This window comes from Thermobia domestica, chromosome 5 (genome assembly GCF_964235325.1).
Source record: "Thermobia domestica chromosome 5, izTheDome1.hap1.1, whole genome shotgun sequence".
NCBI classification, from domain to species: Eukaryota; Metazoa; Arthropoda; class Insecta; order Zygentoma; family Lepismatidae; genus Thermobia; species Thermobia domestica.
In genome coordinates, this window is record NC_137458.1 from 173828720 (window position 1) to 173854977 (window position 26258).

Consider the following 26258-nt stretch of genomic DNA (forward strand, 5'->3'; position numbering starts at 1 on the left):
CTTTCGTCTTATGGGTTGTTTAGCTTCCAGAGGGGAAAAAAAGGCTTTTAAAAAATATACAAGAGGGGGTATATGTTATGTAACTAATTTCTTGAATATCGTTTTCAATAGAAAAGAACGCATTTTCCCCTGTGACTGGGGCTTTAACTACGAGTTATTTTATACTTGAATCGGTAGCGCAGAACTATTTCATTACTGGAACTTTAATCAACAATGGCGATACCGCTCTCACGGTCAGTTGCTGCATGTTAACCACATTTAAACTATTTCGTCCTGTTTGCCGTCTTCTTAATCACAATTTCTTTTGAGAACTGAGGTGTCTTTAATGTATTTCCCCATATGTGGATAAATATTTCTAAAATTGCTGTGCACGCATTCAGTAATTTTCAGACTAAAATTTCGTAATAACTTACTCTAGCACAAGAATTGGCAGTTAAACACCTAAAGGTATGTTTTGTTTAATTTTGATACTGGATTTGGTTTTCTGTCAAACTTTTGGAGAGCCTGTGTAAGTGTTTCAAGAAATTTAGTTTTTGTTTATCGTTCTGAATTTAGCGTAAATGATTTTTTTGGAGCTAAATGCTAAATTTGTATTTCTTTTAGAGTAGTGTTTCTGACTCAGGTGATGACGCAACAAAGAAAAAAAGTATCTTTTCAATCATAAATGGGAGGGTGTGTCGTAATTGGAGCAAATATTTAGGACCTGCTAAATACAACAAATCGGAATTCTGAGTAAGAGACGCCAGGCAGCTCTTCTTACATTATATTTTCATATTCTTTATACATCCCATGTAGGGCATCATTTCTGATAACTATAGAATGAACTGGAAAATTGTGAGTAGTAACCTGGAAAAGACAGGTAATTAATTGACTCTGATCAAATGACTAGGAAACCTGACCTTATATATAGTCTGAGATTGATGTCCCGGTTTTTCGATCACAAAATCTGGCAATCCTGATTGTTCCCACACCTTTAATAGCTACTATGTTCAAATTATGGAAAGATTCGATCACATGTATCATGGCAACAATTATCTTCCTACCGTGCATAGTTGCTGAGTTATACAAATTTTAGCTTACCCATCACCGTTTAATATGTAGATTAGATACGTGAAAGTGTCCCGTCATACTGGAAATTGCCTGCGGATGCCAAGGTGCACCCGGACATTCCATTTCATAATAAACAAAACAAAGAAAATAAAAAATTTATAGCACATGTTACGGTTTAGTAAATTTTTACTATTGCTTTCTTCTGGACTGAATATCGGGGCAACTTTGATAAAACTAATTTAAGGGAAATGGTTTTCATAATATATGATTACTAGTTGTTTTAACCCTTCCCGACAAAGGAACAGTCTTCCAAATAATAATAATAATAATAATAATAATAATAATAATAATAATAATAATAATAAAGAAAAAATTGAATCACCACTGCATTTTCGTATAAAGCATGCGTCTTGTTTTCTCAATCAACTTACCTAAGTGAGTAAACTACTTTAAGTAAAATACATTGGTGAATCAGTTAGCAGTTCTTGTTTCACAGGTCCTATTTTTTCCTGTAATCTGGTAACGATTTTCCATCTTTCATCTTCAGTTGGTATTTGCAGCAAATTCAAAGGTGTTCTGCAGTATAAAAGAACGGTAGTTAAAGTTAGTTCAAACTGAACCCTTGTTATATTTTCTGAAATGTTTGACATTTAATTATGTTGACATATTTTAGGTATAAATAAATAGGAGCTACTACGTCACCCTAGAATTATTATATCAAAATTCGTTTTGTTTCCTGTTAATACTGGGAAATTGAGTCACTTTGTTATTTTTATTGACTTTCAATTAAACTATTTCTCATTTTAGTAACTAGAACATAATGATTGTTACCCCATATTAGTAACTTACGAGAAGGGCCTTAACATGTTCCACCCACTGGTTGTAGTACAACGAACAAATGGGCGGCGAAGTCTAAACTTTTTTCTTTTGTGAAAGAACTAATCATTACTAGCTCCTTCACGAAACTTCACTACGCATTCATTTGCAGTACTACGTACGCCAGATATGCAGCTATTTAAATGTCGTTGTAGTATTACCACCTGTGGGCGTAACGTGTAAAATGTAGATATCACATTCCTACTGTAACCCACACACCTTAATCCCTTCCAGGAAAGATGATTTTGACCTTCCTTTGAGAATAGAAGAAACATTAGTATTAGAACTAACCTTTAAATGAGAATATACTGTCATGAAATACTTCGAGAAAACAGTAACGAATATAATATTACAATAAAAAAAGTGAATTTGAAGAATAGGAAGTCAGTAGTACTACCCGCCAAACTGACGTTTTTAGGAACTAAATTTCAGATAATTTTGGCCAAAACTAGTTGAATCTGATGATTTTTACTTTTTCCATATTTCTAGTGAAAAAGTGACAGGGTTTATGAATTTTTTCTCAATGCATCGCGCAGACACTGTGTTTAATGTAATACACAGCGTAAGAAGAATGTACTTACACTTGAACTGTGATAATTAGTATTTACAGTTACAGTAATTAGTTTTTTTTTTAACTACAAGTTTACTTTGTATTTTCATTACATCTTTGCCTTGTACTATGATTATTATTTTATAATGCCTTGTACGTACAGGCATTATAAAATATCTGGATATATTCTATTCTGTGTTTTGTCACTCCTAATTTACATCTTATATGTTGCTGATATACCACAACTTCAACCACTAATATATTCTCTACAATTTGCTGATGACACTGTGTACGTAGTATTATGTTCCTCAGTGGATCGTATTAACGCTAAACAGCAACCGGCAATCGATAAACTTGTTAGTTGGTGTCTCAAACAGAAACTGAAATTAAATGCAACAAAATCTGAAATGACATTATTTGGACTCAAACGAAACAAATATTGTCCAACTTGAAATCCTGAGCGTTTACATCTCACACTGTTAAGTTCCCCATCAACCTTACAAAATAGTGTGAAGTATTTTGGTGTTACCTTTGACAAACATCTCACCTCTCTAACCTCGAAGCTAATATTCGCCATCGAATCAATTTGTTGCGTACCTCAATTCGAGACTGATACTTTATACTTACAAGGATTTTGTACGACCTGCTCTAACGCATGGAAATATCCTCTGGTTGTCAGCTTCATTAAAGTTTTATAACAAATGACAAGTTCTGAAACGTCATGCTTTAAGTTTTGCATGCTCTCTGCCACCTAGCACTTCAATACAATAAGTCTACCGCCGCACCGATATACCGACATTTCTCCCATATCTCTACCCTTCGCTCTCGTTACATTCATCGCCGTATCAGAGACTCTCATCCAAATCTCCATGAACTTCTCGAGCAGATTACAGCCTTACCACGTTACGCTTATTCGCCAGTTGACCATCTTGCAATTCATGAACGCAAACAGGCCACAGATTTCGATAACCCTCATCGTTGTATTTATAGTCATCATTCATACATCTATAGAGCATGATCTCATTACTGCACTGCTTCATTTTCACTAACAGGGCTTCAAGTGTCTAGACCTACTCTGAATAGCTCCAATAACAACCTTGTTTAAACTAACACATCTTCTTGTGTTTTGTTCATTGCACTTCACTTCATCATTTGCATCATATGCGCTCTCAAAACGTTATTATGTCTGAATAACAAGCATGAGTGAATAAATAAATATAATAAATCCTGGACCCATCTCAAATTCCTTATTTACTATGAATTCGATGCCACTGGCCCAAGAGAAGGCGTTATCTTTTGCGGCCCGCCCATCTTAGGATGGGAATGAATCTGTGTTTTTTTAAAAAAAGGCAGACGATGCTTCACTACCATGGTACTAGCATGCAACATAAAAAGCAGAATCAGTACCACCTATGAAAATGGTCAAGGGTAACCAAACCAACAGGTTAAAAGAAGCTGCGGAACACCTCTTCGTATCAATATGCGTTGGAACTGGGCACTCTTATACCTTCACTGGCTGCTCTGGCTAGAGAAACTTCCTAATCCTCTCCGTCTGCTATGAGCTAGAGTAGTCCTTATATCTTCTTCGGTTGCTGTGGGTCAGAAAACCACTTCACCCTCTCTGCCTGCTGTGGGCCAGAGAACTACTTCACCCTCACTAGCTAATCCTCATGCCTTTTCGGGTACTGTAGGCTGAGAGTCCTTCTCCCGGCTGCTGTGGGCCAGGACATCCTTCCCTGCTTAACTTAGTCTCTCAGAGTCATTTTAATCCCACATCAATTATTAGAAGATAATCAAATTATCTTATTGATAACGCTTTTAAGACACTGTAAAAGATGTATAAACTTCTAATATATTTTACAATAAACAAGGTGAGGAAAATTAAATCCATGTTTCGTTGACTACCGCACAGAAAATATTGCTATTATTAATCCATTTATGGTTTAAAAGAATATCTTAAGTACATTACATTTTTCTCTTGATTCATCAAGTATACAAATATTCTTAATTAAATTACCTTTTTACTTTCTTGAGAAACATACCTGAGATATTCTAATTTACTTTTCACTTTTGTTTTATTTGAAATATAACTTTTCAAAATAAATGGATACCTTTACTAATAAAATTATGAATCACAATACTTGAATACAGATAATTTGCAATAAATTACGATAACTTAAAGGAACTGAAACGGAAATTATTATTACTATAAATATATAATTACTTTTTAAGCCCGAAATTTAATCTCTATAGAAGATATTACTGTTATTAATTTATATTATTTCAGACTAATATTAAATAACGAGAAAAAATTAATTAAATAATTTGTTTAATGGGTATATAATCTGTCTTCAGGTGCTGATCGTGTCATTTTTCTTCGACTACACGTAGTTTGATTTTTTAAAGTTTGATTACCGATATTTTACTTATTCTTCTGCAATTGCTCTATCCTTATTCAATATTGTGCATAGGGGATAACAACAATTATTGGTTAAGTTGTTAGTACGATGGACCACATGTTGAAGTACGATGGTATATACAATTGGATTCAAAGATAAAATTATTATTCACCAAGATAACTATTAATAATTAAGGTTCTATACTTTACCTGTCCTTGGACTGGAATTCTTTGACATAATCCGCTGCGCGAAATGCACTATGGTGTGCGTAGTACGTTGGTGCTGGATAGGAAACACTTTTAGTGCACCTCGAAAACATATGACACAAGTAGTACGTCAACAATTGTAACTCATTTTGCCCTATGTTTTCATCATTCCACACTACTCGATATCTCGTTGGTCTACTTGTACCCTGGAAAAGATATAAAAAGGATGCATTACTGTGTAATTAGGGCTACAGAACAGCATATCACAGCTGGCAACGACCAATTTCTATATCATAGGTACCTATTGTCATCTTTTTTTTACGGAGATAAGTACAATTATATAAAGGATAAATGTCTTGGTCATAAACCGTAGAAAATGAAATGTGATTATGCCTTCACAGAAGTTGAAGAAAATCAATTGTTTTGCGTCTCTTTAAAACCTGTGCCCATCGAGAAGACACTACAAGATTGATACAACTCATCTGCGATTTGCTGCCTCCTTGGTTCGATCCTAGGATAGATTAGCTTTCTAATGAAAAGCATTGAATACAATTTACTTTTCAAGATGAAATTTATTTGTTAGAAAATGTATTTTCTACTTTCGCATTATTGACACATTTGCGGCTCAAGAGCTTTCAGATAGGAGTTTCAGTTCCTTAAGACTATACATCTATTATCTTTTTCTTTATTATTACTACTAATCAATTATAATTATTAAAATATTTTCATCCCTCCAGTCTAGTTACTTTTAAAAATAAATCTAAGAAATAAAAATACTATAATAAAGGAACATTTATTGAGTTGAGAGATGTGAAACTCTGCGTTTCTTCGTGAATTGTTTTCCCAAGACGGTTACAGGAAGAATGGCGAAATTATTCACAGTGGCAGTGGTCAAGGTGTAGATGGATTTGAACCAAAAGATTATATTTACTCATGTTCTTAGGGAATGGAAGCCGAAACATTGTTTCATACACTCAGTACTACCATTCTGAAGGCATTACCGTGCCCTCCTAACCGAACAAAACCGATACGGTTTGAGCTACAGAAAACAAACTTGCACAGTATTTTTCTTTTACTTCTATTGCTAAGGACTCGCAACTTTGTACAATTACTTTATAAAATTTACCCTCTACACAAAAATAATTTTTGATGTAACTTTCGATTGCCTAAGAATAATTGATTGATTCTACATATGTAATAGATATGATTTGCAAAAGTCATCCAATTATATATATATATACTATGTGATCAAAAGTATCCGGACACCCCCCAAAGCATACGTTTTCCATATTAGGTGCATTGTGCTGCCACCTACTGCCAGGTACTTATTATCAACGACCTCAGTAGTCATTAGACATCGTGAGAAAGCAGAATGGGGCGCTCCGCGGAACTCACGGACTTCGAACGTGGTCAGGTGATTGGGTGTCACTTGTGTAAGAAGTCTGTACGCGAGGTTTCCACACTCCTAAACATCCGTAGGTCCACTGTGTCTGATGTAATAGTGAATTGGAAACGTGAAGGGACACGTACAGCACAAAAGCGTACAGGCCGACCTCGTCTGTTGACTGACAGAGACCGCCGACAGTTGAAGAGGGACATAAAGTGTAATAGGTAGACATCTATCCAGACCATCACACAGGAATTCCAAACTGCATCAGGATCCACTCCAAGTACTATGACAGATAGGCGTGAGGTGAGAAAACTTGGATTTCATGGTCGAGCGACTGCTGATAAGCCACACATCACGCAGGTAAATGCTAAACAACGCCTCGCTTGGTGTAAGAAGCGTAAACATTGGACGATTGAACAGTGGAAAAACGTTGTGTGGAGTCAAGGTTACTAGAGAACAGGTTGCCTCGAAACATTTCGGTTTTCGTTCGGAGGGAGTCGGTGAAGATCGTAATACGTCACCCGTAGACCAAACGCTTTGAAGACACTTGAGAACTCTACGATCATCCTACAGTTTTAAATGCACTAAATAGAATTAGAATAATTATTTTAGGCAATAATCCTGGCGTACTGAAAATTAACAAAAACACAAATACTGCTGAAAATGAAGAATTTATTTGAAGCAAATTTCTTTAAAAATGTGTTGTTGTATGTACTGATGAAATGCTGAAGACAATGACCGAAGACAAAGATGTTCTTAAGTCAAGTGTGCTACATTGAGACACAATCCGCAATGGAAGATGGACTGGCGTATATAGTACGTTGGCTTGCAATAATAATAATAATAATAATAATAATAATAATAATAATAATAATAATAATAATAATAATAATAATAATAATAATAAAGAAAATGCAAATATACACCCTCATTTAAGTAATCAGTACAATAAAAATGTTCCCATTCATCATCGATTCAAAGCAGTGGTGTAGCCACGGGGGGCATCGGGGCCAGACCCCCAAATGATTTCCTGAACCACTGAAATGACCAGCTTTTAAAACATCATCGTCAGATTACCTCGCTTCAGTCATTTAAAAATAACAAAGTACATATAATTAATAATCGGTAAATTATTTACCGATCCTTACCGAAAAATAGAATGGTATCTCTTCCGTGTAAGGAATGACCAAATGCAGAGCTTGCTGCCACATTTGCTACAATCGATTGATCTAGTGCTTCTGTGCGGATCATGTCCAATATGAAGCATGAAAATATTTTATAGGCCTATTTTAAAATAATTGTCGATCTATGCTAATACGAGAATTTGTATAATGTTTTTAGTCAAGAGTAATAAAGAACTATTTTTGTCAGGAAATCTTGAAATTAAGCGAAATTTCAAAGAAAATTACTCTTATGTAGATAGGTTCTGTGTAAATGGGCTTAAATTGTAATAGTTATGCATAAAGGCATAATTTGGTCCGGAGCTGTAGTTCTTGGTTAAGCATAATAAAAACTACTTGGTACATAATATTTATGGAGAAAAAGCAAAAACCAAGGGTTTAAAAAAAGTGTTTTTAGTTTCCCGGACGGAAACAAAAAAATTCCGGCTTTTTCAGGCCTCAAAACCACTAATTGTAACACTTTTTTTTTTTTTGGCTTTGTAAATTGTAGCTGTCTTTCCCCCCCCCAAAAAAAAATGACGGGCCCCTCCTAGATGAGCCTGCTGGCTACACCCCTGATTCCTAGCTTGTCTCATGGCCATCTCACACAGCCCACTGAAAAGTGCTTTCGTGTGTAAAAGATATGCAAGAACAGTTTTCATTTTACCATGGAAGAACAGTGCGTAGGGGAAAATATACCATGAAATGTCTAAAGAGGATTATTTGTGGGAGTAATGCTAATGTGAATTCTGAAATAGTGACTACATTTGTGCGAATGAGAACATATTCCAGAATTAAGTTTTTGAATAGTTTGGTAAAACAGAAAAGTGTTAAGGTTTCTGTAAAAAGAGAAGGAAGCTCTCGGGGCAAACGGGAGAAAAAGCTCAGGAAACTTGTCCAGTGAGGTAAGGTTTCTAACGATAGAATATTATCGTAAAACAATTATTATTATAAATTCTGTTCTCAATCATTATTCTATGTAGTAAATTACAGACACTTAAGTTTGATTCTGCATACAAGCAAAAAAAGGATTTTACTATGTAACGTTAATTCAGCATAGGACTACTCACGCAAAGACCCTCTTCCTTATTCTTAAGTGGGAAGAAAAGCAGACGACAAATTTTTGCGTGCTTCACGGGTCTATAAGTGACGTCATTCCGGAACAGCCTATGACCGTGCAGCATGGTTAAGAGGCAACCTGTTCTCTAGTAACCTTGGTGTGGAGTGACGAATCACGGTACACAATGTGGCGATCCGATAGCAGGGTGTGGGTATGGCGAATGCCCGGTGAACGTCATCTGTCAGCGTGTGTAGTGCCAACATTAAAATTCGTAAGTGGTAATTAATATTACGATGATCTTTGCATGTGACAGTGATGACTGATTTGGGTCTACAGCCCCATTCGAAAAATCATATTAAAAATTCACCATAAATATCCTTAGCAGAGACATACGGGAAGAATCTATTTTTTGGATCAATTAATGTGAAATCTGGTATTGCTGTAGTAAAAAAGATACGTCTTTTTAATATGGTAACGCACTGCCTTGGTGGGGCACAGGGAGCGAAGCGTAAGATAGTGGATGTTTCTAAAAATCTCAAATTTTACTCTGGAAATGCCAGTAACCTTCAGGTTAATCATAAATTTCACCGAATTAATATTACGATGATCTTTGCATGTGACAGTGACGACTGATTTGGGTCTACAGCCCCTTTCGAAAAATCACATTAAAAATTCACCATAAATATCCTTAGCAGATACATACGGGAAGAATCTATTTTTTGGATCAATTAATGTGAAATCTGGTATTGTTTTGTAGTAGGAGAGGTATGTACTTTTAATATGGGATGTTATTTTGGTAGCGCATCGCCTTAGGGAGACACAGGGATCGAAGCGTAGGATAGTGGATATTTATAAAAATGTCAAATTTTACTCCGGAAATGCCAGTGAGCGTCAGAGTAATGACAAATGCCAAAAAATTAGTATTCCGTCCTCGCATTTGCCAGTGATTCATATGGGCTACAGTCCCCTTCCAAAAAGCACATAAAAATTCACGATAAATATCCTTAGCAGGGACATAGCGGAAGAAGATATTTTTTATATCACTTAATGTGGAATTTGGTGTCGTTGTAGTAAAAAGGTATGGGTTTTGACATCTGGAATGCTAGTTTGGTACCGCACCGCCTTAGGAGGGCACAGAGGGCGTAGCATAAACATTTGGGTCTTGAAAAAATTTCCAAATGTTATTCTGGAAATGAGAGTTAGAGTGGATGTATGATAGTGGATGTTTATTAAATTTCAAATTTTACTCTGAAAATGCCAGTGAGCGTCAAATTAATCACCAATGTTTCAGATAATATTCCGAATGCTCCTTATATGTGCTAGTGATTGACGGGGCTACAGCCCCCTTCCAAAAATCACCATACATATCTTTAGCTGGGAGATACTGGAAGAAGTTTTTTTTTTTTTTTTTTTTTTTTTTTTTTTTTTTTTTTTTGCCAATTAATGTGAAATGTAGTGAAACGGTATGAGTATTTCAAACCCCTGTTATATTGGTAACAGGGGACATAGAGCGCGGAGGATAATTTGGTGAATTTGGAAGGCACAAGTGGCGGAGCGATAACAATTCAGAATTTTATTTTGGGAGTGCCAATGCCAATGAGCGTAAAATTAATCGCAAGACGTACAGAATTAATGCGTCGATGCTATTTGAATATACAAGTGACTGATATGGGGCCAAAGCCAACTTTGAAAAGAACAATAGAAATCATGATGAATGTCCTTACCCAAGGATTTACTGGCAGAAAATATATATTTTTCATAATTAATGTGAAATTAAACATTATTATTGAAAAATGTTTGTTTAGAAAAAAAAGCTGAAGCGAAAATAGGATAATATTCATGTGTGGATTTATTTTAGGGACGTGAACTCAGAATTTCGTTGGTGTAATTGGAGTTTCAATGTGATATGTGGGAAGCAATTTTCTCTAATTATTTATAAGAATTTTGCTGTAAAATAGCGGTTTTAGTTAGAAAATACTATAACATTCCTCTGCTCGTTGCTCCCATTGCATCTCTGATGGTACATGAAACTTCTTCGCAAATGCACATTACATAGCACATGAATCTAGGAGGTAGACTGGCTTAATTATTTGTGAATTGCTTGTCATTTCCACTACATTTTACTTCAAAATTAGGTCAAATTTAGATCGCTTAAATTTAGGTCAAAGTAATAAATTACGGTTTTTGCAAGATAGAGCACAACCACATTCCTCAAATAGGACTACAAATCTTTAGAGAGGAAATTTGGGAACGACTTATTTCTATGGAGTGAAGTGTCGAATGGCCCCAAGAAGTCAAAATCTTACACCATGCGATAATATTTAGAATTTTTATAGAAATCCATTAACTTATGCTTTACCCCCTGTGCTCTCTAAGACGGTTCATTACCAAAATAATATTCCATATTTAAAAAAAAAAAAAAAAAAAAAAAAAAAAAAAAAAACCTTCTTACTACGATAGCTCCAAATTTCACATTACTTGATTTTTTAAAATAAAGCTTCTTCCGGTATGTCCATTCTAAGGATATTTATCATGAATTTTTATGTGAATTCTGGAAGGCGGCTGTAGCCCCCATACTACTCACTGGCACATTGAAGGAACATCGGAATATTAATTCTGATACATTTGTCATTAATCTGACTATCACTGACAATTACAGAACAAAATTTGGATTTTTTTAATAAATATCCATCACCTTATGCTTCATCCCCTATGCCCTCCCTAACGCGGTGCGTTAGAAAAATAACACGCATATTAAAAAAAGACATACCTTTTTACTCCGATAACACCAAATTTCACATTAATTGATCAAAAAAATAGATTCTTCCGGTATGTCCATGCTAAGGATATTTATGGTGAATTTTTAATGTGATTTTTTGAAAGGGGTTTGTAGCCCCATATCAGTTACTGGCACATGCAAAGATCATCGTAATCTTAATTCGGTGAAATATTTGATTAATCTGAAGGTCACTGGCATTTCCAGAGTAAAATTTGACATTTTTATAAATACCCACTATCTTACGCTTCGTCCGCTATGCCCCACTAAGGAGGTGCGTTACAAAAATAACATCTATATATTAAAATACTAGGTTTATATGTTTGTCTTCAATCCTTTCGACAATGAGATCTCGAAAACTACAAGTGCTAGAAACATGCCATTTTCACTGGTCGATTCCAAATTTTGTGTAGATTGTCCAGTCCTTATTGAAATTTTCAAAAACTGTGTCTTTATTGTTCTATTCAACATTCTAGGGGCCTTTTTGAGCCCGTAAGACTAACATTATTGCAGGCCGAAACTACGGTGTTATTGCAGGTTTCAAATGATAAACGACATGGCCTTGAGTTGGTTTCACACGGCGTCGAATTGGCATTGAGCAGTGTTGACAGTTCGCGACAAGCAGTTCTGCACGCTGTCTTCTCGCGCTATTGCGAATCTTGACAATATCAGAGGCGCTACTTAGAAATATTGCATTAGCACATTAACTGCTCACTTTAGGAAGTAGTGAAAAGAATTACGAACACATGCGTGAAAACTACATCTTTCTATGTCAACTGGTTGTCATGATACACGCTTTGAAAGGTTTCCTTATAAAACAATTAGTAAAACGAGCGATGAGTCCTGCGTCTAATTTCCAGTGGATTTTTCTTCAATTTGGAAATAGGACTCAACTTCTATTACAGGATAATCAGGGGTGTAATCAGCAGGTTGTTCTAGGGGAACATTACTTTCAAGGGGAGGCAAGTTTTTCACATATTAAAAGCAGAACAAATGACCTCTTTCACAACATGAAAGCATTTTAACCCACCATATATACATATAATGCTACCTTATCAAAAGACAGATCTTGACAGTACTGAAGTTCAAAACCGGATTGTAAAAGATGAATCAATAAGCTATTCATAAGAAAACAAATGCTGTTTATGGCAATCTGTTTATCTGACTTTGTGTTTATGTGGGTTAAAATAGTAAAGGAAAAAACTTGAAAAAAAATATCAACTCAGATATTATTATGCAATAATATAGAGAGTTCAAACGGTGTGCACCCAGAAAGGGAAATGAGAATGTAAAGCACATGATTAATTTTAGCTGTTTTAATTAGATACAGAAACCGTACTGATGATGTTTTCTTTTTTTTAATTTTCATGTTTTATTATAAATGTTTCTCATTTACATTAACTATTAAATAAATTTATTAGACATATACCTTGTCGTCGCGAATTCTGTCGAGGAATTTGAAACTTAAAATATACAAAACGATAATCACGCCTGTAGTTCTGTATGGCTGCGAAACATGGTCACTTACTCTGAGGGAAGAACATAGACTGAAAGTATTTGAGAACAAGATCCTGAGACGAATATTCGGACCCAAGAGGAACGGGAATGGGGAATGGCGGAAACTTCATAACGAGGAACTACATAATTTATATGGTTTACCCAACATTGTTAGGGTCGTCAAGTCTAGGAGGCTTAGATGGGCGGGTCATGTAGCTAGAATGGAAGAAAGTAGAGACGCTTTCAAAGTCTTGACTGGAAGACCAATCGGAAAACGACCATTAGGAAGACCTAGGCGCAGATGGGAGGACAATATTAAGATGGATCTCGCAGAGATTGGAATACAGAGTAGAAACTGGATGCAGTTAGCTAAGGATAGAAGTCAGTGGAGAGCTTTTGTGAACGCGGCATTGAACCTCCGGGTTCCATAGGCCATAGAGTTAGTTAGTTAAACATATACCAGACGAACCTTATTTCGGGGTTGGAAATAGTTTGGAAAGACAGGGCCCCCTTTTCCCGTGGCTACACCCCTGAGAATAGTAAGCAAGCGAATTAAATAATATCAACCCTCTCTGATTTATATTATATATATATATATATATATATATATATATATATATATATATATATATATATATATATATATATATATATATATATATGTGTGTGTGTGTGTAGCATCGTAAGAACAAAGTATGGGAAGTTCGTAGTATTGTTTGAAGTTCACTTCCAGATAGATTCTTCCTTATTCGACACAAAAAAAGAAGCAGTATGTTTTGTTTATTTTTCTTCCTTCACGTTTCACTACGTTACATACATGCAATCACTTATTCCCTCTTTTCCCCTCACGCAGGGATTCAAAAGCAGCAGGCGTCTGAATGGTGTCGTAAATTATCGTAACCCAAAACAAACTCGATCGTATGGACTTGCTTAAGAATTAGACGGATTGTTTTCCTGAGACATACAGTAAAGCCCAAGAGTGTTAATTGTTATAAAAATTGATAAGGAACAAAGGGCTAGTTGTGTAGGAACGCAACTTCTCTTCCAGCATAAACAGAATTCATCAGTATCTGAGTTGCTTTCTTTCGTGGTAGTTCGTTTGTTCTCCGAAAACTAGAATTGACAATGTCTTTAAGCAAATCGAAAATGAAATCTTCAAATTTAACGTCCCACGGTTATGCCGTTAGGCTAAAGGAGACGGTGATAATGAGAAATGAGTGAAATGAAGAAAGTGGGAGGGAACGGGAGAACCCCAAGGAAACCCACGAGTACGGTGTTTGTCCACCACAAAGTCCACACGGCGCGAGCTGGGATCGAACCAGGGACCCCAAACACCAGAGGTGAATACTCTACCACTGAGCCACCGCGCCTCCCTTTAAGCAAATCGAGTGCAAGTGCGGGTTTTTTAAAAAAAAGAAGTGCTTCGAAGTCAAGCTCGGAGAATTATCTTTTGTTTACAATTTGTTTAAGATATATTCATCACAAGAACTTTTAGGATTACAGTCAAAATTCTAGATTTTGCTAGAATAATATTGTTACATTGTGAATAATGTTGCAAATGTATGTGTCATAATCTCAGCTGGAGGAAGAGCGAGAAGGGAAAGGGGAGTCCGCAATCCGGCAACACCGCGCTGCATTGGTTACTTCCCGTGATGCTTTACATTTGAAACACACAGTAGGCAACCAGTAGAGAAGTTGCGTATGGCAGGTTGACGAACATTGCAGGCGCTTTGCTTAAATCTGAATGGCGAAACCTATTGCATGCTGGCTGCTATTCAAAGGCTTCAAGAGACGCAATGAGGCGTATTCGGACGGATATGGATTTATTAGAAAAATATTTCTACTTGTTATCGTGTTACTTCTACAAATTTGCTACGAACTTACTCCAATATCTAGGCTATACATAGCAATTCACTTCCTTTGTGAGTCTCCTATCCTTTACATATGTGAGTAAGGAGACATGCGCAGTGGGAAGGAGATTCATGGTCATAACAGAACGATGCGCTGAGCAGACAGCGCAGGTTCAGCTAGTCCCATATTAAAAAGACGTACCTTTTTACTACAATGAAACTAAATTTTACATTAATTGATCCAAGAAAATAGTTCCTTGCAGTATGTGCCTGCTAAGGATATTTATGGTGATTTTTAATGTGATTTTTCGAAGGGGGCTGTAGCCCCATATCAGTCACTGGCACATGCAAGGAGCATCGGAATATTAATTCTGTGACATTTGTGATTAGTCTGACGCTTACAGATGTTTTCAAAATAAAATTTTGGATTTTTGTAATTTTCCATCCATCACCTTTTTGCGCCCCTTGCCCCCCAAAGGGGAGCCTTATCCAAATTTATGTTTGAGATGACTGCACTAGCATTGCGGATGAGTGTTATTGCATTTTGTAACAAATAATACTCATTTGCCCAAAATCCTTAGCAACAATTATTCGAGAAAACTGCTTCCAAAATTTAACATTCAATTCCCCCTGGGTCAATCCATGCAAAGTGATTGAGAAAAAAGAAAAATTGCCGCTCGAAATTTTCAAAAAGATCTAATTTTTTCATGAATGTTTATCCTATATCAGGGTACTTCAAAACCACAATTAATTATTTTTTTACAACATCCCATGACGTCACAGGGGCTGGCGCTATTTTGCGTTTTTTCGATTTTAGGCATTTACGTTATTTTGAATATCTCACCATGTATTTGTCCTAACTAACTGAAAATTGTTGGACATTTCCAACTGTGGTGAAATCACGGCCTACAGTAGCAACATTTTTGGACATTGAAAACATGTTTGGGAAGAGGAAACAACTGACGTAGAGGTCTGAATTTGTGTGTGCATGTAGTCCGGGGTCATAAGTTAATATACAAAAAATTACAGACCTGTAGCTGCTCCCAAAGGCCTGAAAAAAATCGTAAAGTTGGGGATTATGCCAATTTAGCATATTTCACTGTCCAATATCTCCAATGGGTCTGGATAAAAGAATCTGATATTTTGGGAGTAGTTAGTCCCTTAGTATATCATAACACACAACAAAGAGCGTTTTGTGTTTTTGAGCAGAAGGAAGTCAAAGTATTAAGTAATGACGTCATATTCTAGGAGGTGTTTTGTTCATAAAATCTACTTGAAATTTGTTGCTGTGAAGTAAAATAGTGTTGCTGTGAAATAAAATAGTGTTGCTGTGAAATAAAATAGTGTTGCTGTGAAGCTCTAGTTGTAACCAGACCCACAGCAGTACTGGTGAAGAATGTCACTATCGGCAGAAGGCAAGGAAAGTCCAAATGCACTTTTGACAAAAAAAAAAAAAAAAAAAAAAAAAAAAAAGTCCGTAAGTATTCCTTGCTCTTGCCCGTAAGTATTCCTTGCAAAAAAGTCCGTAAGATTCTATTAAGTATTGATTGCTACGTTCTCAAGTCAGTGAACTTACTCGCTACAAACACTGACAAATTTCCAGTAGATTTTATGAACAAAACCACTCCTAGAGTTTGACCTCTGTCTGCTCAGAAACACAAAACGCGCTTTGTTGTGTGTTATGGTATACTAAAGGATTAACTATTCCCAAAATTTCAGTTATTTTAAATCCAGACCCATTGGAGATACTAGACAGTGAAATATGCTAAATTGGCATAACTCCCCAACTTTACAATTTTTTTCAGGCCTTTGGGAGCAACTACAGGTCTGTAAATTTTTGTGTATAAACTTATGACCCCGGACTACATGCACTCCCAAATTTAGACCTCTACATAAGTTGTTTCCTCTTCCCAAACATGTCTTCAATGTCCAAAAAAATTTTATGAACAAAACCCCTCCCAGAGTATTACATCACTTAGTACTTTGACTCCCTTCTGCTCAAAAACACATAACGTACTTTGTTGTGTGTTATAGTATACTAAAAGACTAACTATTCCCAAAATTTCAGATTTTTCTATCCAGGCCCATTGGAGATATTGGACAGTGAAATATGCTAAATTGGCATAATTCTCCAACTTTACGTCTTTTTCAGGTCTTTGGGAGCAACTACAGGTCTGTAAATTTTTATGTATTAACTTATGACCCCGGACTACATGCACACACAAATTCAGACCTCTACATCAGTTGTTTCCTCTTCCCAAACATGTTTTCAATGTCCAAAAATGTTGCTACTGCAGACCCTGATTTCACCCCTTCAAGTGATTTTAGTCAAAAATTTGAAGAGATCTAAGTTTTAGCTCTGCACGAGTTAGAGACATCTAGCAATTTTCAATTTATTAGGACAAATACATGCTGAGATATTCGAAACATTGTAAACGCCTAAAATCGAAAAAAACGCAAAATGGCGCCAGCCTCTGTGTCGCCATGGGATGTTGTAAAAAATAATTAATTGTGGTTTTGAAGTACCCTGATATAGGATAAACATTCATGAAGAAATTCGATTTTTTGGAGATGGTCGAGCGGTACATGCTTGATCACTTAGAATGGATTGACTCCTCTAAGAAAAATGAACTTTTGTGTTTACGCCCCCAGAAGAGGGGTTAAACAGAGATTTGTCTTATTTAGTTTTGAAATTTGAAAAATTCAGACATTTTTCAATAAGAATGCCAAATTTCACATTAATAGTGTGAAAACATCATTATCTTCCAGTGCTCTAGAAAATTACACGAATTATGGAACAGTCTGTATATAGTTAGATAACCGACACATTTATAGTAGGTAATAATACGAAGTCCCAGTAAGTAAACTTCCTCGAGATCTTGTTTCGTCCTTCCGAATTTTTCGCAAACGCCATTTCGTCTTGCAAACATCACGAAGTTTTGAAATGCAAAGATGTTTTGATTAGCTAGTGGTTCGTCTTATGCAGAATAGGCTACCGCTGCCTGCCGATTCCTATCTATAACACAATAACTAAAATCATTTATATTTGCCCAGATGAACTTTGATATGAATATCTTCTCGACTTTCATTTGTTTTTATTGTAATTTCTATGTAGCCAGTTGGTAATTCTTGTCATTCTGAAACAATTAATCTATTTATGTTTTTTCCAACTCTGTGTACTACGTAAAAGAAAATTTACGCTATCGTCATCATTTAATGGACTCGTATCACAAAGAATACTGTTAATTATTATAGGACTCATTTCATCGCAAAGTTCGTAGCTCACATAGAAAATGCAGTGATATGCGCTAGCCCAGTTTGTATCACATTCAACAGTTTTGTAATATGGAACATATAAAGTAAGCTCAAATTTCGATAAACCAAATTTGAATTTGCTGTCATATTAAGGCTTTTGCCTGTTTTCGTAAGTAAAGTATTTCCCGCGCCATAGACATTTAGTACAATGTCGACAGTACTTTTTGAATAGTGAGCAATACAAACGTACAAATGTCGTTCCGTGCGCATCAAATAGCAGATGGCACATATCTCTACCCTATTTTATCACAAGTAACGAAGGAGCATTATGATTATAATGATTATTATAATAATTTTAACGATAATAATATTTTGCTTCTGAAATCTTCTTCGTCCGAATTATTAAAAAATAGCCAAAAGAACAACTTCAACTTTAAATCATGTTTGAATTTTACAATCTACAAACATTTCTTAAAAGATTCTACTTAATGATTATTTTAAAATTTAAATGATGTATACGGATTTAATTAAGATTTTATAATAGAAGCTAAACATTTGTTTCAAAATAATTTTCGTACATAAAATTTGAACAATTTAAATATTTACACTCAATATACATTAGTAATCCATTTCTTGTATAAGAATTTTTACGAAACGTATGCAGTAACATATACAGTATACAGCGAAACATATACAGTAACTAATGTTACGAAACAAATATAGTAGCTAATCTTTACAATAATAATACTATTGAAATATTTACTTATGTAATGAATAGTAATTAGGTATGACTTAATAAATATTAAGTAAGATTATAATCGGATGTGACACAATATTTTAAGAATTAGTGTCAGTATTTGACTTTAACCATAAACCATTTATGTTTAAATGTAGCATCACAGGATATATATATAAAGAGCCATACCAATAGACAGTAATTAAGTTTAAAGTACAAAAGCAAGTTTCAACATACATATGATAGGTAACTTAAAGTTCGAGTCAGTAGATAAATTCCTGTCAACATTATTTATACCCTTCTACTGACCTATCGGGAAGATTCCTTTTAACCAGCTCCTATAGCTCAGGTCAACTGATTCAAATTGGTAACAAATAACCTCTACATGTATTTTTGAGGTTTAGGAATATAATCTGAGACCATCGGAAATTCTATTTCTGATGACAAGTATGGTGCACTTGAATTAGTCTTACGCATGGGCAGATAATACATGTTTCCATTTAAATTCATTCATCTCTGCTAATCTCTTACCTTCCAATTTCTATATGTCTACGTCTATCAATGTTCGATTTCTTTTTCAGGAAATAAGTAGACAAAAACTGATCAAAAATATTCATAGTAATTTAATGTTCTGATATGACTAAAATATGTATTGTGTGTCATGTTATTTGTTTGCATTCACCTACAAAGTAGGTAGTTGTATACTTAAGTACTGTTTTAGTATATTTTGGAAATACTTGCAATTTTCACTAATCTTATTTGAAAGTTTAGTAAGCATCGACTGAGTCAAAAATATGTCTTTATAACTTTAATCATAGTAGACATTTTTATTTATATATTTAAATACTTTTATAGCTACTTTCCGAAGAAAGTCTGTGTACTTAGTAGTAAGAATCTTTATTTTATGTCTATAGTGTTTGTTTTGAAAATATTTAAATATAATATGTGTATATTTCGACATATTTGTTTTCAATTAATCTCACGTATTAATCCAATATTGCATTCGAAGGTCATAAACATTTCTATGTCATATGTATTTAGTATTACAAAGTTTTCTTATATGAGTATGTGAACTGTATCCTCTTGTTTTTCTTGTATTTTAATCTAAAATTTTCGTTTGGAATATCAACACTAAGTTTCGGTATTCTGTGTGTGTGTAATTGTAATTTTCGTAGCTACAATACATTTTGAAAAAGCCAAAGAGCAAAGCTGAGATGCCATAATAATCATAATTATAATAGTAATTTTAGTTTGATATTAAAATATGCAAAACAATTGTGCTGAAAGTTGGAATTTTACACTAATTTTTGGAAAAAAATGAAGTGAAATCTTTGAGTTTTACGTTCCACGGTTATGCCGGTTAGGCTAAAGGAGACAGCCAGCGATGATGGTCCTTTAGCCAGCGATGAGAAATGAATGAAATTGTAGAATGAAGAAAATGGGAGGAAACGGGAAAACCCCGAGGAAACCCACGCACACTGTGTTTGTAATTTTGGGAATAAATATATCTTTCTTTCAGTAATACTGAAATGACTCACGTCTATCTTCAGATTTTTACAGAGAATAATAAAAAATACTTTCCATGTTCAAGCAATCTTGGGAAAATTTTCACGCACATAGCTATATATATATATATATATATATATATATATATAAAGTGTCATTTTCTACACTCGTAATATTTTCGAGTAATGCACAGTGTCTTCAGCCGAAGCAAGAAAGTTAACCGACTAGCAATAAGAGAAGCTTAGCAATATGTCTATATACCTAGTAGCAGAACAACCAATCATGATTTATAATTAAGAAAAATAATAAGTATTTTCGATAGAAAATAATACTTTTTGAGTCCAACTCATATTTTCCAAGTGAAAAAACTTAAATTTTCTGTGTACCTCCCTTTCACTTCTAAGAAAATATGTGGTATCATTTTCAACAAGATTAAATTATCGATGGAACAAGAAAACCGTTCAAGGACATCAAGAAAATACCGTTAGACAATCAATTGGGTTATCGCTAGAATAATATGAAAATAGAATTACAAGATCTTCAATGGAATTTTTATGCAATTATACTTGAACTTTAATTGCCCTTAAAACTTAGTTATCCTTTTTTGGGAAGAACCACCATTTATTAAAACTGCAATTATTTTTCATTGTTGGAACGTTTCTCAAGTAGTTGTTTATTATTATTATTATTATTATTTAAAAAAAGTTTCGTCTGATGAAGATTTTAGCGTAAGTTTCTATTGAAGGATACAGTCTTTTAGAATGGAAGTTTTCTCAAGGACTGTATTCAATAGAACCAAATAATAATAATAATAATAATAATAATAATAATAATAATAATAATAATAATAATAATAATAATAATAATAATAATAATAAACAGTGTAGCCAGTTATCATACAGTGATGCAAACCATAATCTTTTTAGTAAGATCAAATTTTTGCTACTTTCTGCCTTTTGACATTTGACATTCAGAGTTCTTAAACTGTCTACCTTACACATGAACAGACTATTCAACTAACGAGCGCCATATATGAACTGCTTTATGGATAGTCTGTATATAAATTACATATAAACTGTGTTACTTTTACTTGTGGTTATTTTCCGATCCATTCCAGTCGGCAGTATCGCAGCCATTTAAGTCACTCTGACCATGCCTGCGACTAATGTCCAATTTGTCATGCCAATCACTATGATTTCCGGCAACTTGGCTACTTGAGAACTGCTACCTTCTCCTTGAACACCCTTCGTCTGGCTACTCCATTTAGAACAAATCGACAGGGGTGGTTCTCTGGTAGTAAACTATCGTGACAAGAAGGTATCACGTGTATTTAGCATCTCTACTAGGGATTTGAACTGATGCCTCTAACGTGATTGTCCAAAGAATGGAACAGGTGATAATCGGACGGTGCAATGCCCGAGGAGTATGGCGGATGCAATAGTGTTTCCCATCCAAGGCGTAGAATGGTGTCACGTGTCATCCTAGCCACGTGGGGCTTAGCGTTGTCCTGTAACAGGAGGACCCCTTTGTGATTCAGAAGTGCTGGCTTCAGAGTTTTGAGTTTTTCTTGAACACGGATAAAATGCTGATAGTCGCATTGCTGCTCTGACCAGCTGGTAGCAGTTCCCGATGCACGATGCCGCGAGCACTCCATCAAATACACAGGAGCATCTTCTTCTGGTACAGTGCTGGTTTCGACTGTTTTGGAACCGGTTCATGGAATGCTAACCAATGATGACGGCGCCGTGGAGCTTCATACACTACTCACTTCTCATCAGATATCAACACCCTATCCAGAAGTGACTCCTTCCTCACACGAGACAGCAAAGAAACACAGGTGTCTGCTCGTGTTGCCTTCTGGCCCGGAGTCACATCATGTGGGACTCATCGATCCAACTCGTAGTGCTTCCCAAGTTGATGGCGAAGCTGCCGGATGGTTTTTCTACTCACACTGAATTGTAGTCCCAGTTCCTCAAAAGTCTGACCACTGTTCGCCTCAATTGCTGCCTGAAGATCTTCATTTTGTACATGTATTGATCTTCCGACACGTGTGTGTCTTTGAATGTTTCTTCACCGTCCTTAAACTTGTTAAACCACCGCTGCACTGTCCGCGTAGTCACGACACCCTCACCAAAGGCTGGCATATCTTCCGCCCCGCTCAAGCGGCGTTTGACTCCAGTTTGAACTCGTACAGCATACACGTCCTTATGACGCTCTCTGGAGATTCCATGTTCACTTTATCCTTAGGCAAGTTCACGGTGTAACTGAACTGACACAACTAGGTAGTATGTTGGATATAGCCACACCAACTGACCTTCGCCTTGTATCTCCATTAGCATTCAACTCACGGTGTGAGGGCCAATTGAACACAGACCTCCACAAAAAGCGACAGAAGTTTCTTGGTTACAATAAACGAGATTGTGTGCAAGTATCTCCAAGCATGCTATTTACTGTCCACACATTAGAAGCTTATTTTGCTTTGTCCACACATGGCCTTCGTTTACAGCAATGCATTGTTGCAAGCATGTCTGAAAGTTGATGTATACATGCCTCTAAGCCCTTATCAAAGGATATGGCTTCGAAATGTATGGTCTTTTAAGAAGCCTAACGCAAAAATATCTGATACAATAAGTTCGGATGATAGTTCCAAGTACGTCACGGAAAACTGTCTTACTGCTTCATGCAATATTAGCTATTGTTGCATTATGCCGAAAGTAAAGGGCTTTGGAATCAGTACCAAGCCGTCATAACTGAGGTATTCTCATCATAGTCACATAACACTCTGAATCAATAGACAATACTTCTTCATTTTTATTTTCAAAGCAATATTGGCCTACAATTCCGAAAGAACGAACTCCAAAGTGGGCCGTCACCTTAGGAGAGTGCAACTGCTTTTTATGCAGATGTTTTAGATTCACTGCTGACTAGTACATGTTTTGAGTTTTTACAAAGATGAAGAATGAAAATGGACTTCGTACGTCATTAATAACTCACTAAGGATATCTACGTTTTCCCCTAGTAAGCGCTCATGGCAATACAGGAAACAATTTGTGCTTCTTATTTCTGGACTTCAACTATACTCTACTCTACTCTACATACATACATACATGCATACATGCATGCATATATACATATATACATACATACATACATACATATATACATACATACATACATACATACATACATACATACATACATACATATATACACACATACATTATCACCGACCCAAAGCTCATTTTTTTCAAATTTAAAAAACATTAAAAAAACAAACTTAATTTCAAACTTTTTAACCAACCCTCGTATATAAAACGAACAATCTTGAAGCTTTGTTCATCAGTTCGGTATTTTGTACATTTGTGTTGGTAGGCCTCACTTCGATTTTTACGGTCATGTATGGTCGAGGAACAAGGACTGTTTACGTGATAGTTACATGCTTGGTGAACGTCCCCTTGAGTCTAATTTTCAAAACAATCACTTTTCACCTACGCACTTTTATAACCAAAAGCTCATTAAACAATAATTCTGGTCCCGACGCTAAAAGCGAAAATCGGAATTTTCCCGGTTAACCATATACAAACTTTGGTTTGCTAAATAAAACTCTCAGTGCTACACACGCGCGCTTGCTTGTTACTTCAAAAAACACCCACCAAAGCGAGTGGGGTGCCGTTTTCAAAGAATAATACGCGCTCCCCTTGTATGGGTTGAGCTTCGCACGTTGAATCGCCGTTGGCATATGTAAAAATTAATTTTCAAAATTTATCAACAGTAATATTTTACGCAAACATAATCATTCTAACAGTGTGTAAAAGTCTCTCGTAATACATGATAGCACTTTTAACATTCATTTGTGGCCTCAGCTTGGGTGGTCGTTTTATTCCTGCCAGTAAAAAATTACATTAAACCTTCAAAACTAATTAACGCAGCTCCAATCTTATTCCAACTTCAATACAAAAACTTTTGTAAACATCATTTAGATCCAGCGGACTCGACACCAAAACATAAGTAATATCAGAAGTAAAACAACTGACCGGTCAAAAATTTATCATAAGTAAGTAAAACATTAATTATTCGAGCCACCTAGCCACTTTTTTTCATTGGAAGAAAGTAAATAGAATTAAAATAAAAGGTTAAAAAAAAAAATATCTAACAAAAGTTACTCTTTTGCTTGTAATCTTTCAATGCTCTTTCAATTTGTGTACTTCATATTCAGTAACATTATACTTTTTGCACAGTTTAACTAGGTTGTGTGATTTATATTGCAGGATAATTCTTATTTGTTAATATTTGTGCTAAAATTAATCATTTACACATATTCCTATTTTACGGTACTTATGTTTTATTAACCTATGTGCCCAGCTTCAGTTTCAATAAAATATAAGTGCGGGTGTAATCGTGATTTCCCGTAGTAAAGCTAAAATAAATGCAAATGAATGCTTAGGTTTATAAAATTTTAACAACGGCCAAAAAAAAAAAAAAAAAAAAAAAAAAAAAAAAAAAAAAAAAAAAAAAAAGATACATACATACATATATACATATATAATCTCGGGCCATGGATAAACGACTATTTTTCCTGGAAGAGGAAAAACTTTCCTCTACACCCTGTGGCTTAGCAACCGCAAACTTCACTGGGGTTCGCGAAGGCGTCAATGCTGCCAGATGTCTAAACTGAACTAACGAAGGTTTCATTTTTAAAAGGATCCTCTTTCCTTCAGAATGGCATTAAAAAAAATAAATAAATAAATAGCGAAAAGTGTAAATGCCTGTAAAAGGGTAAATATTCATTCTCAATTCCTGCAAGAGTCTTTGGTGCTACAATATACAACTTACGTAGGTAATAGGGTTATTTTCCTTTTTTCCTCTTCAGTTTTATAGTTTTCCGGATTTTGCAAACCATAATAAAATTAATCACATTCTTGTAAATTTAAACATGATATATTTTTTTTAATTTATATATAAAGGAAAAAAAATGAAAGACAGTTTGACTTAGGTATTCTTCATCCATGAATGAGCAGTAACACATATAAAGAAGTTAAAAGTTAAAACAGTTTTTTTTCTACTGTTTTGAAAATTAAAGAAACGAATAGAAAGAAGGGGAAAAAGCTTAAAATGCTTTCTCAATAAACTTCGTTCCTTATAGAAAGATTCAATTTATTGTTTATAGCCAACAATAGTTCACTGGCGCAAATCCCGGAGGTATGAGAGGGACATGTCCCCCAATCTTGGAAGTGGAGGGACTGTCCCTTCCAATAATCCGATTTGATTTTTTTTTTTTTTTTTAAAGAAACGTGATAATTTGTGAAGACATCCGAGATGTAGCGAAATTTATTGATTCCAAAAAAAAAAAAAAATCTTCTAGCATACTTTATTCTCCGTTCGCTCTGGGCTCTGAGGCTATGAGAGTTGTTTGTTCCGAACCACCAGCTGTTACGCTGGCAGTTGTATCTGTGTTCGTAGGAAGCCATGCCCCTTAAAGGACTCGTGCGTGCTTCGCGCGATGACGTAAGCTACCACCTAGCTGCCCGGCTGCTATGAATGTCTCGTTGTAGTGTAAAACAGGTAATACTAAGGGAAAGTACGGAATCAGGGTTTTGAGTCAAAATGAACGTTCGTAACTTAGAATTATTGTTGAAAAAAGTTTAAAAAAAAAAAAAACGAAAAGTAAAACTGCAGTCACTAATACAGTTATCATTATAAATGCTATTTGCGTTTATTTAAGACTCAAAACTACTGGTTTTGTGGCTGTTAAGAAAAAATAACACAAAAGTGAAAAAAAAAAAAAAACACTAAAATCAAAACGTATATGGGAGTAATCACCAACATTTGTTCGTTAATGCTTTGCTCTATTTAAACGCGATTATTACGGAGTGGGAGAGTTACTTTCTGCTCGTCTTTATTAGTTGTTTTAATACACTAAAAGACTTGTTTAGAACGTGTACAATTT

General features: G+C 35.2%; 1 protein-coding gene across 5 annotated transcripts in view; it reads right to left on the reverse strand.

Moving 5' to 3' along the window:
- LOC145686285 (protein argonaute-2-like) overlaps positions 1-26258 on the reverse strand; it is a 279317-nt gene that overhangs the window by 15132 nt on the left and 237927 nt on the right. For all 5 annotated transcript variants that reach the window (XM_081759418.1, XM_081759417.1, XM_081759419.1 and 2 more), the window contains 2 exons: positions 5085-5287; positions 1482-1626 (listed from right to left, as the gene is read on the reverse strand). In XM_081759418.1, coding sequence (XP_081615544.1) covers positions 1500-1626; positions 5085-5287 — 330 coding nt within the window. In that variant the 3' untranslated portion in view covers positions 1482-1499. The remainder of the gene's footprint in view (positions 1-1481; positions 1627-5084; positions 5288-26258) is intronic.